This window comes from Pleurodeles waltl, chromosome 7 (genome assembly GCF_031143425.1).
Source record: "Pleurodeles waltl isolate 20211129_DDA chromosome 7, aPleWal1.hap1.20221129, whole genome shotgun sequence".
Lineage (NCBI taxonomy): Eukaryota > Metazoa > Chordata > Amphibia > Caudata > Salamandridae > Pleurodeles > Pleurodeles waltl.
Window position 1 is genome coordinate 1137158617 of NC_090446.1, and position 12370 is coordinate 1137170986.

The 12370-nt window shown below is 47.0% G+C and overlaps 1 protein-coding gene across 5 annotated transcripts in view; it reads right to left on the minus strand.

The window, feature by feature from the left end:
- UNC13D (unc-13 homolog D) overlaps positions 1–12370 on the minus strand; it is an 876342-nt gene that overhangs the window by 273801 nt on the left and 590171 nt on the right. For all 5 annotated transcript variants that reach the window (XM_069200183.1, XM_069200186.1, XM_069200185.1 and 2 more), the window contains exons 23-24: positions 10734–10829; positions 9630–9836 (exon numbers count right to left, since the gene is read on the minus strand). In XM_069200183.1, coding sequence (XP_069056284.1) covers positions 9630–9836; positions 10734–10829 — 303 coding nt within the window. The remainder of the gene's footprint in view (positions 1–9629; positions 9837–10733; positions 10830–12370) is intronic.

The window sequence follows — 12370 nt, forward strand, 5'->3', positions numbered from 1 at the left end:
TCCGCCACCGCGGTGATTACCTGATTGGCTACTAGGCCTCCTTCTTGCAGGATCTCTTGAAAATCCTGTCTGTCTTACCTAGGCAGTTTATAGACAAAGCTGTTGAGAGAGTCCCACAGGGGTCGGATGTACCTTCCTAAAAGTGCTGTTGCACTAGAGACCTTCATAAAGGAAGCAGAGGTACCACACACCTTCCTTCCCAATGAGTCCAGATGCTTGCTTTCCTTGTCTGGAGGGACTGCTGAAGATGATGCCACTGAATGGGTTTTCATGACTGCTGCTAGGATGACAGAATCTGGTGGAGGATCGGTTCTAAGAAATAAAGGGTCCTGGTCTGAGGCCTTGTATTTTTTTAGAATTCTTGCAGGCGCAGCTCGCAAGTTTGCTGGTGTCAGGAAAGTGCCAATGGCTGGTTGCAAAAGCCTAGGAACTAGCGGTAGAAGCGGTCTAGAAGAGGAGCATTGGCATAGCACCTCAAATATTATAGACGATGATGTAGTAGGTTCAGGTAGGTCTATGTTCAGTTTATGAGCTCCTCTAGCCAACACCTCATTAAAGGTATTTATGTCATCCACTGGAAAGGCCGTCCACTGGAAAGACTCTTGCCAGAGGAGAGTCTGTTAGTGTGGGGAATAGTCTTTAATAGATGAGGTAGAAGCAGTGGACCAGGAAGAGGATCTGCACCTGCAGTGATGGGATCGAGGGACCGTGGTTCTTGACCTTGGTCTGGATGTCTGTGGAGACCTGCTTCTTGTACGCAACCGAGGAGTAGTAGGCTGTCGTCGTGGAGTTGGTTGTTCAGCAGATGGTACTGTCACTCGCTTGGCTGAAGGAGTTGGAGATGGTGTCCTTAGAAAAGATGCAGAGGGGGGGGTAAAACTGGGAACACTGAGAATCTGGAGATTGATGAGCCGGGCTCTTGTTTAGGCTTTCCAACCACCTTGGCGATAAATTTATCGGAGAGACCTATCTAGAGTGTGACAAGGCTCTCGAGGACCCAATAGATGACCTACTTGGAATGGCCATGATAGGGTCCTGAGTCTTTGGCACTGATGGCGCAGTAGGAGAAGATTGTCTCCATTGTGGCGAGTGTGAACGGTGCTGAGAAGCTCGCTTTGAAGCTGACTGTACAGGTGAAGAGTGTCTCGATGCCGAACAACGAAGTAGTGCCATTGACGGAGACAGTCCATGCCTTGACGTCGAATGTTTACTGGAGGCGAATGTCTTGACGACGAATGCCTTGACATTGAACGCCTTGACGCTGAGTGATGAGCCATTGGGGGAGTGTGCCTCAATGTCGAACGGCATCTTGTTGCCTTTGATGGAGACCTTGATCTACGTGCGGTTGTTCTCAACGTTGATTTCTTCGACCTCAATGGGTCTGGTCCCTTAACAGAGTATCGGCATGTCGGTACTGGCTCGACTTCAAGTGATGGGTGACTTCCGACGGAGACTTATCCCGTTGGCGGAGGGGTGTTCCTTGACGTCAAATGACGACGCTGATGCTGCGACAATGTGAGTGATAACGCCGACGGGGAACAAACAGGTATAATCCTACCTGCTGAGATAGATCTTGCTCGTCTTTTATCCGAAGAAGCCTTTTCCTGGGAGTCCTTTTTCTGGAGAGAGGTGGATAACGTTTTCTCTCTCTCTTGTAGTCCATGGAGACAAATTCTTTCTCTGTCTTTCAAAGTTCTTTTTGACGGATTCAATGCTTGCAGGTCTCAGGACAGTGGCTTTGAGGTAAGCACACTATGCAGACTGAGTGTGGATCAGTCTGAGCCTTCTTTTTACCACAAGCAGGACATTTCACAAAAAGGGAAGGCATTTTTTTCAGAGAAAATTTTTATTTTACTCAGAAAAAGACAAGAGACGTTGAGTAAAATGTAGAAATTTTTTGTTTTGCAGCTTTTTTCTGGTAAAAAAAAAAAAAAAAAAGAAAAAAGAGAGCTCAGTGCTCCAGGATCCTTACAGAAGGAACCGGAAAAAAGAACTGACCTAACTGTAACTCAACTGTCACCTCGCTCTCCCCTCTGAGGCATGGTGGGATACTGGAGGTGCTCAGGGCCTTAAAGGCACAGTGCCAGTTTTTGGTTCTGTTCTGTTAATTTGGATGCAGTCTACTGGCTAATAATGCCCCTGTATTTTCACTGCAGTTTTTCTCTTTACATGGAATAGTGTATACTTTCTATGCTCTCTCCTTTGATTGCAGAAAAGGTTTACCTCTAATTGAGGAGTTTAATTAAAGAAAAACTTCACAAAAATAAGAACTTTTTAGCCTGTTTGTCAACATAGACTGCATTATTGTTTTCACACATGTATATGATATATATGTACTAACATTAACATACATGTGTGTTTATCTATGCTCCAGGGTCCCTGCATGTGGGCGGGAATATTCAGTGCTTACGACTATTGATGAGGATCCTCTAGAAGAGAACTTTCCTTATAGCCAACCTCTTGCCCACTTCATCTGCCTTTTTGCTCTCCTTGTCAGGAAGCTGGGCATTGCCTGTAGCCTAAGTGGATGACCTTTTGCCGGCGGTATGAACCGCATTAAAAGTGAGGGGGTAGGGACACTGCCCTTGATGTGCACTCGGGCACTGTTTGAGGAAATGTACTTCTCCATCCTTGGTGTTATAGCCCTTGCCTTTATGGGTTCCTTAAAAGTCTCAGGGCAGGGTCCTTAATGGTCTCATGGGCGGGCAGGCTGAAGCATGTACTTGAGCACTGTTAGGAGCTGCGCCGTCTGCTTAAACTTGCATTGTATCTCTACAACAAATGTTCTTCCTCGTGGAGGGCATGCATGTTGACCTGTCTGCAGCCCTATGAATGACCTCATGGTAGGTGATGGTATCTTTGACAGGACTGTGTCCCTGTATTCACCCCGGAGGCCCCTGAATCTAAAGGATGGCCATAAGGATCAGTAAGATTAAAAGAACTGACAGGACTAGAAAAGGTGTGTGGCCCCCCCAGGCGTAAATCTAGCAGAGGCAGAGGGGATAGTGTGTGTGAACTGGAGGGGGATGATGTGAAGGTGGAGGAAGCAGTGATCGAGGTGAAACATAGGGGAGAGGGTTAGTGCTAATCTGTTCTGTACCAGTTCTAGAGGGGACTTCCTTTCATGAGGCTACCTTTTGGCTTTGGTGGTGGTAGTTTTGCTGAAATAGTCCTGGTAACAGGATGGATGAGATGAGTGCTTCTACCTAGTGCTGAACTCCTTTTTGGAGCCTGTATAGGTGAGCAACTCCAATTCTCAGATCTGACTGTACAGAGTGCTTTTGACACCAACAAGTGCTTCATTGCTAGCATCTGTGGTTCCTTCAGCGTTGGCTTCTGGTGCTGGCGAAGGTATTTGGCACCCTTGGGTCATTTAGGGCCATGTAGTGTACAATAGCCAGTGAGGATCAACATTAGACAAATTCTCCTTCCATTCCAAAGCCTTTTCTTGGTGCCAGCCAAGCCCAAAAGCAGTAAAGGCCTTGAACCAAATAGCCTTTTGTGTGCAGAGTTTAAATCCTGAGTCCCACAAGGACAGTGCTGTACTTTGGCATGAGACCTCATGAGGCTTCTTGCGAGGCCTTGAATGAGTGTCAGCTACGAGACATAACTACGGCTTTGGGCATGGCCTTTTTTCAAGGGTTGCTGGTCTTTGGTGTCAGCTTGACATTCTCTTGCTCCTCATGACTGAAGGCACTAGAAGAGATTAACTCCTGACAATGCAGCTGCAGGGATTCTTCAGGGGCTGGCCTCTTCTTCTTTGGCACTGAGGAATCTTGTTCAACAAAGATACTGGGGTCTTAGAGGACGACGGTTGGTGCAGACTGTGGTGTGCCTAATGTCTCTCTCTTCTGTACGTTAAAAAGTCCCTTGGTCAAGTGTTTTACAAATTAGTTAATGTTAGACCCCTTTTGGGTAACCAAAGGGCAGAGACAGACTACTAGGTCCCAAGTGTGGCAGCTGAGGTTGTTTGCCACTGGTATTCTACAATTCTGTAAACTGGGCCAAGTACAACCCTTAAGGAGTCAGAGGCTTCTCAGTGAGACAATGTGGGTGGCATGAAATCAGAGCACAGCTGTCACCAACAGACAAGGTTTAATGTCAAACCCAGTACTTGTCTTTTTCAAAAATGAAAATACACAGCAGTATTCAATACTGCACAAATCAAATCAAGTATACAGGGCGATGCTTTTGATCATGACTTCCTTCTGGGTTCTACACCCCATCCCTTCTCTCCATGCTTTCTTCCACCAGGGAGATTCTACCCAGGATTGCCCCATAGCAAGCTTTGCTAGAAGTACAAATGAAGCTCACGTGCAGATTAGGTTTCCCCACCAGTCAGATGTGCTATCAGTTCACTGTTGTTCGTACCCTGCTGTCGCAAACAGCAGAAAAGCAGTCTTTAATCCTCACACTCACCTCAACCTATCTAGAGTGGCTCAGTCCGACCACAGAGGGGAACCCCCCAACCCGTTTCTACCATGTTCTAACTCCCTGGACTGTCTGATCGTACAAGGCAAGCTCTGGTAAATCAAACAATCACTTTTTATAAGGTGCAACTACTCATCCTCGAGGGTCTCAAGGCGCTGGTGCTTTCTTGAGGACACTCTTGGTAGTTGTAGCGTACTTCTGGGCTGATGTAGATACATTATGCAACAGGAGAGGGCTAAATAATGCGGCAGGGTTTAATAAATTATGCAGCAAGCGAAGGCAAATTATGTGGCATAACTCGAACATTTTGCAATAGTATTACTTCATTATGTCATCATTTTTAAACTCAGTAACACTGTCAGGGCAGTAGTTGCACTGCATTAGGACAATTTCAACACCCAAATATAGCAACAAGCAAAAAAAAGATGACCAGTCCAGCTTTGCAAAGTGCCTTTCACTGTGCAGCAACACGTGGTGCATTGCTCTGTATTAAACATGCCCCATTCCAGTGGATACAGTGACTCATTTGCAACCTCCTTTCTATTTCATACACCAGGCAGATCAAGTGTTGCAAACAAAAGTCTTCCATTTCCAAAGCACTGATGAACAAGTTACTTACCTTTGGGAACGCCATATCTGCTAGACATGGATTTCTTACCTTAGAATAATCCCCAGACGTCTAACTGAATCTGGAAACTTTTGACGAGCAGTACCTCTGCATGCCGTTAGTTGGCATTGTTCGGGTCTGTGTGGTGTTGTGGGTGTCATCCGCACCAGAAATGACGTGTCCATTGTTGATGTCAGTTTCTTTTCATGCCTTACCATGCCAGAAGCTCAGAGCCACGGGAAACACTGATCACTCATGTGTGAAGATATGTCCTTAAAAAGGTTAATCCTTTTCACTGTAATTTGTTTGCAGAGCAGGAGGATGAGAGAGTCTGTAAGGAATCTGTGGCTATAGTCTCTATGAGATAAGGCAATATCAAAGATAAGTAACTTGTTCATCTGATACAGACTTCTAGCCGCAGATTCTTTACCTCAGAATAGATACTCAAGCAGCATCTTCCTGTTGGTGGGACTGCATTACGGATTAGACTAAAAAGTCCTGTAGGACCGAACGGGCAAAATGACCATCACACCAGGCCTGACTGTCCAAGCAGTTGTGCTTTGTAAACAAGTGCAAGGAAGCCTACATTGCTGCCTGACAGATATCCAGGAACACCGTGGGCTAATGCAGTGGTAGCAGCCTTGGCTCTGGTAGAGTGAGCATGCAAACTCTCAGGGGGTTCCTTTTTGGCCAATGTGTAGCAGATTTTGATGCAGAGCACTACCCATTCGGAGATGGTCCACTTCTGCACCGCCTTTCCTTTCTTGGTCCAGACACACCCCACAAAGAGTTGATTTTCCATCTGGAACTCATAAGTACTATCAAGATAGAACAACAACACTCCTTTTCGGTCCGCCCAGTGGAGTCACTTCTTTGGAAGGATGAGAAGCATAAAATGTAGGCACAGTGAAGGACTGGCCTACATGGAAAATGGAGTAAGAATGGTAAGAAGGATACTCAAGTTAGAAGAACCAGCTGGTCTGGGTAGAAGGTAAGGTGTGGGGGATTTGCAGGCAGTGCCTGTAACTACGGGCAGATATTAACAACACTAGAAAGGTGATTTTGAGGGTTAGAAGTCTGAGGGAGCAGTTGTGGAGTGGCTCAAAAGGCGAGCACATCAGGAATGTAAGACCCAGACTGGGGTCCCACTGTGGCATAATAAAAGGCGCTGGTGGAAACATGTGCTGGAGATCTTTCAGGGTCATATGTACAATAGAGGATTTGAAAAAAGGTGGCTGGTTTGGCAACCGCAGAAATGCAAAATGGCAGAAAGATAATCTTTTAATGTGCCCAAAGCAGAGCCCTGCTGGGCAAAGGAAAGAATGAACAGTATAACCTGGGAACGGGGTACAGACAGAGGATTATCACGCTTATCTGTACACCATGTCAAAACTCGTTCCAACAGCAGGTGTATACCATCTTGATGGAGGGATGCCTGGCTGGCAAAATAAAATTGCTGATTTGAACCAGAAGGTCGAATGCTGTCAACTGTTGCAGCTCATTCTTCATTCAGGAAGGCAAAGCGTTTTCAGGTTTGAGTACAGCACCCTACCCTGTTGCTGTGACAGAAGAACCTCTTAAAGAGGCAGACTTATCGGAGGACTGATGCTAAAGCTCAACAGCTCGTGATACCAGATGCTTTGTGCCCAATCCGGAATGGGTTGGGCCCAGTTGCTCCTGATCTTCTTGAGTCCTCTGATCTCCACCTCTCCCAGATGGCCACCCCTGACTAGGAGTGACACATTTGTCACTACAGTCTCACCTAGTTGGACAAGGGAAAGGAGTCTGCCACTGGCTCCATTGCGATCCATCAGCCACCACTGCAGGAGTTTTGCAGTTCCTTCTGCGATTTGGACCATGTCTGAGAGATTCTCCTGAAGCTGTGCCTACTGGAAATTCAGGCTCCACTGCAGAGCCCACATATGCAATGGTCATGCATCACAAGCAGAATGCAGGAGAGCATAAGGCCTAGCAGCTTCAAAGTCAGTCTCACCGAAATCCAAGATACAGGCTGAAACATTGGTATCATGGCCTTAATATCCTGTACCTGCCACTCAGAAGCACAGGCCCAAAACTGCAATGTGTCAGAACAGCTCTGATGAAATGGACCATCTGAGAAGGGGTCAGGTGTGTCTTCGGCACATTGAGAGTGAACCCCAGCAAGTGCAGGCGGTCCACCATAGTCTGGTGGTGGGAGACAGTCACCTACAGCAAGCCTGCCTTTAGCAGCTAGTCACTGAGGTAGGGGAAGGCTGGCAGCTGGAAGCCCCTTCTGTTGCCACAAAAGGAGCAAAAGGCAGACTGGGGTTGGTGAAGGGCCACAGAAAGGCCTAAAGACCTGGCTGTAGCTCTGCTGTCCTTAAACGCTCTAGTGCTGAGTCTGCCTTGTCTCAGAAGAGCCAGGGGCCATCAAAGGACATATCCATGAGCAAAGCCTGGACATCCTCCAAAAACCCAGTGGTTTTAAACCAGGCGTGGTGCCTGAGGGGCACGGACGATAAAACTGCTCTGCCTAGTGAGTTGTTTATATCCAGTCCATACCATATGGTGAACTTGGCTGCATCTCTCCCATCAGCAATAGCTTGGGAGAGTATGCCTTGGGCCTCCTCTGAGACCATAGGCAGCATCTGCGCAACCGAGTCCCACAGCAAATGGAACTAAGGTCCCAAAAGGCACCAAGTGCTCACCGACCACAGTGCCAGGCAGAAGGTGGAAAATGTCTTCTTTCCAAAGCTATCCAGACTCTTGGATTCCCTGTTTGGTGGAGTGGTAGGGTATGCACCAGGTTATACTCTAGAAGTGGTGGCTTTGACCACCAAGCAGTCCGGGGTGGGGTATTGGGTGAGAAAGTTGGAGTCCCCTGGGGTGGGATGATGCTGGTGAGCAATTATCCTATTTACAGGAGCACCTCTGCAGGGCTTGGACCAGGATCCGAGTAGGATGTCCATGAGGGCTTCATTAAACAGGAGAAGTAGCTCAGAAAGGGTGAATCCCGGCTGAAGCATCTCCATCTTAACAGCCACGAAGGGCAACTGAAGGTCCAGGACCTTGGCTGCCCTCCTCACCACCATAGAAAATGATTCATGGTAGGAGGTGAGACCAAGCCAGTATCTGGGGGGTGTCCAGTCCACAGGCATCTGCCAAATCCTCACAGCAGGTGTCCCCTGTGACACCTAGGGGCTGGTATGTTCATCAGGGTCCAGTGGCCCCTCCTAGTTATCCCAAAGTCCTAGCCCATAGGAATGGGGCATACATTCTGGCCTAGATGAGTTGCCATTGGAGGACGCCTATCCGGCTTCGTGTCAGAACCAGGGATGAGTATAAGGGTGGGACCCTCGAAGGGACATTGTCAGTGGGGCTGGTGCCAGGGATGGTCAAGGTGGCTCAACTGGCACTGGTCCGGATCCATCCAGGGATCCTAAGGACCTGACTGGAGTAGAGGGAAAACCCCCCAGTGGAAGACCAGTTGGGGCCTCTCTCGAGCCTGCAGGCTGAGGGCACTCTAGTGTAGATGGGCTGCCCAAATATGAGGTGCATGGCCTCATAAAAATCCTTTGAGTTGGCCGCAAGGTTACTCTGGCTCCTAGAAACTCAAAGAGGTACAGAGACAGCCCAGTGGCAGGCTCAACCATGGAGCCATGCTTCGAAATACAAAGCTCCCTGTTCTTGTTGGATGACTTCGACACATGGGGCTCTTCGACTTTTTGAGCTTGTTGGACTTTCCGAAAGACAGGACAGCTTTAAGCATGACGATGATCATTTGGAGTGGCTCCACAATTGATCCCAGGACCTTCTTTTCGACCAGGATTGAGACTGTTGCAACAACACACGGCAAGGAGCTTGAAGAAGAGCTCACTCAAGGCCTTGAGGTGCATGGCATGGCAATCGATCTAGGTCTTGGAGTTGTGGTCACGCTCAAGATACCAGAGGCAAAGTGTGGGTCTATCACCGACACTTGCAAGGGCACAGGGGCCACAGGGCTTCAACCAGCCTTCCTTGTGGACATCCCTTCCACACCAGGAGACAATGTCTCAAACATCATTGACAAGAGTATGAAAAAATGTCCGTCACAAAGTGACTGGGGGGTAGCTCTTCTCTGGATCCGTACTTACTAGTGCAGAAAGTAAAGAACTAACGTCAGCAAACGGGATGGCACCTTCATAGGCACCGTGCATCTCACTACCAGTGCGGATAAGGCCACATGGAGCCAAATCATACCACCTACTGGCATGCAGGGGTTATGCTCACACAAAAAATGATGGATCCAGTCTGACAACTGGGGATAATTCTAAGGTAAGAAGTCTGTGGCTATAGTTCTCCATCAGATATTTTATTTACAACTGAAAGTGTATACTGTGCAGAAGGAAGACGCATTCAGAATCAAAGTTGCCAACACTATGATTTATTGCAGCTCCTGCCAATATATCTCCTCCAGTACACAACACAACATTACATCATCCTGGGAGGGATGGGCGCTTATCACCAGAATCTGCAGACTGAACTTAGATTTATTATAAAAGCTGCTGACTAAGCAGTTGTTTACTGAGAGCTGTATGTACAGACATATTCAACCACATAACCTTGTACTTACCTTCTGTGCCAGAGCCTGCACTACATCACGGATCTCATGGTCCAGGCAGGCGATGGCACCCTCCAGCTGGTGGTGCAGTGTGTTCTGGAACTGCTCTGGTCTAATGACCTCAGAGACACACTGCTCTAGCCCCTTCCAGTCCAACTGTTTAGGCAATGCCAGCACCACCAAGCGCAGTTGCTCAATATTGTTCACTACCACACACAGCTGCAAAAGAGAAGACAGAGATGAGAACAGGCATGTCAGATGATAACATTTAACAATCATTGGTAATGGTAATAGGTCTGGCCTTGAAAGAATGTTGTTTGGTAATGCGAAGCAACTGTAAAATAATAATGTAGTTTAAAAGGTCAAGTGACAGGTGCTCTGTCAAGCCAAACCTGAAAATCCATGTAGGTTAATGACTGCCATCCACTCATCAGTTCTGCTGCCACAGAAAGATGAACACCATAAATGATGTAGTTATCTAAGACACGTTTACAACATTACTAAGTCATGTGTGTGCCCCTGAAATTTCCAGCTGAGCGAGCTGGATAAATAAACAAAATGATCACAGCTGTTAGAGAGCAAGCACTTTTTTTGTGGAAGCACACATCATCTGCCCAATCAAAACAAGTACTGTTGCCTCCCAACAAGTGGGCAGAGCCAAAGCCTCTCTCTCGCCTTACTCACATAATTGCCTGATGACAGCTGCCCTTTCAAGCCAACCATAAAACAGGCTGCATTATTTAGTGGTCTTATTAGCCAAAAGGATACGAAGAAGAATTCTACAAAAGCCAGTGTTTCTGGAAAGCCACTAGGACAAGTTGCAGGGTGAAGGTCAGTCACATGACACCATTAGAGTCACTGGCCTATCTGAAATACTCCTTGTTCCCCCATATGTAAATCTGGCAACATTTATTCCAAGGACTGCATTAGTCACATTCCCTGGTGCCTCGCACACCACCAGTTATCACCGCATCAATGCACAAACACAAACACATACATTATCAGTCATGAAAACTGACATTATTTTAAACAGAATCTAGGACAGGACTTGTTAAGCACTGAGAATTTGCATAGACACTCTAGGAATGAGCACAGGGATTGGATAGGAGATTGCACCTTGTCAGCAGCATCTCCCTCATCTCCTTGGACTCCTAACTCTTCTGCCCGCTTCTTGATAAGGGTGCAGTAGGTTATAGCAATGCGGCACATATCCTGCAAAATAGAAAGAGTCAATATAAAGTCCCATCACTCTTACAGATGTACATACAACTTTACATCTTAAGCCTTGCTTCATACGAATAGAGGTTTAACGAACACATAATTTTGGTTGAACATGTAAAGACTGTCTCCACTATGTGCTTGGCCTGAATTTCTTGAACTAAGCATGACTTTGACTATGGCCTTCAAGAGTGTGAAACACTTCAGAAGGGCCTTCCAGAGCTGGGCTCAACTTATAAGATGGCCACAGTAGTGTACACAACAATCTAGATTAGGCTCCTGTAATGGGCAAAGTACTATTTAAGTGGCTCCACAACAGGGTATAATACTCATGGAAAAGCTTCCAAAAATAGACTGAACACTTCAGGTGTAACCACCAGAACAGGGCTTAGTACTCCAGATGAACTATCAGAATGGAACCCTATGCTCCAGAACTGGGCACAATACATATTTGTTCATTTAAACAGTACATTAGCACAAGCAATGAAACACATGGGTTCAACGTAGAGAAAAATAAGAAATGGCATATGTAGGATGCTGGCCTGGTGTGTGGGGAGCACCTATGAAGTTATCACCTTATACCAGGTCCAGGTATCCCCTATTAGTGAGATGTAAACAGTGTCTAGGAAGCCAGGGCTCTCTAGAGGTAGCTGTAGATGAGTAGCCAAGACTTATCTAGGAGACAAGCAAAGCTTATGCAATACCACTACAGCCACACAGCACTTACACACATAAAAGAACCACACAGTGTTACAAAAATAAAGGGACTTTATTATAGTAACACAAATATTAAAATACTGTATAGGCAATACTCCACTGGAAGGCAGGTAAAAACACTATTATGAACACATTAGAAGTCAGTGACAATAAACAATAGTAAAGGCCCTAGGCAATACCAAACCACATACTAAGTAAGTGGAATGTGAAAGACAGCCCCCCACCCAAGGAAGTGGAATCAGTGGAGGGGAGCTAGAGGAGATAGGAAACTCAAAAGGTAAGTACAAGGGTGCCCCCCAGCGACCAGGAGAGGAGAGGTAGGTACCTGATTTTCCCCAAACCTACAGGAGAACTTTGGGAAAATAATGTACAAGACCCAGACAAGACTGGAAGAAACCAAAAGTGGATCGTGACAGAAGAGGACCTGCAAAAGAGGAGGACCAAGTCCTGTTCGAGTTGGAATGTCCGGCTGTGGCAGGAGCCACTACCCACCCTTTTGTGGATGAAGGACCAGGTCAATGGTGGATGACGAAAGTCAGCAGTGCAGCACAGGAGCAGAAGAAGAGTTCCAGAAGTGATGCAAGTGATGTCCCACGTCGGCGGTCATGATGCAATCGGTCAGTGGTATCAAGCCTTAGAAAATGCAAGAGTTGGAGAAGAAGGTTTTGCAAGACTGAAGAGAACCAGCAAGGTCCAAGGGACTCAACCCAAGGAGGGGAGTCTGAGGTGACCCTCAGCAGCTGGGAGAGTCACAAGAAGAGGAGGCAGCCCACCCAGGTGACCCACAGGCAGCAGGCACAGGAGTCACAGTGAGGCCC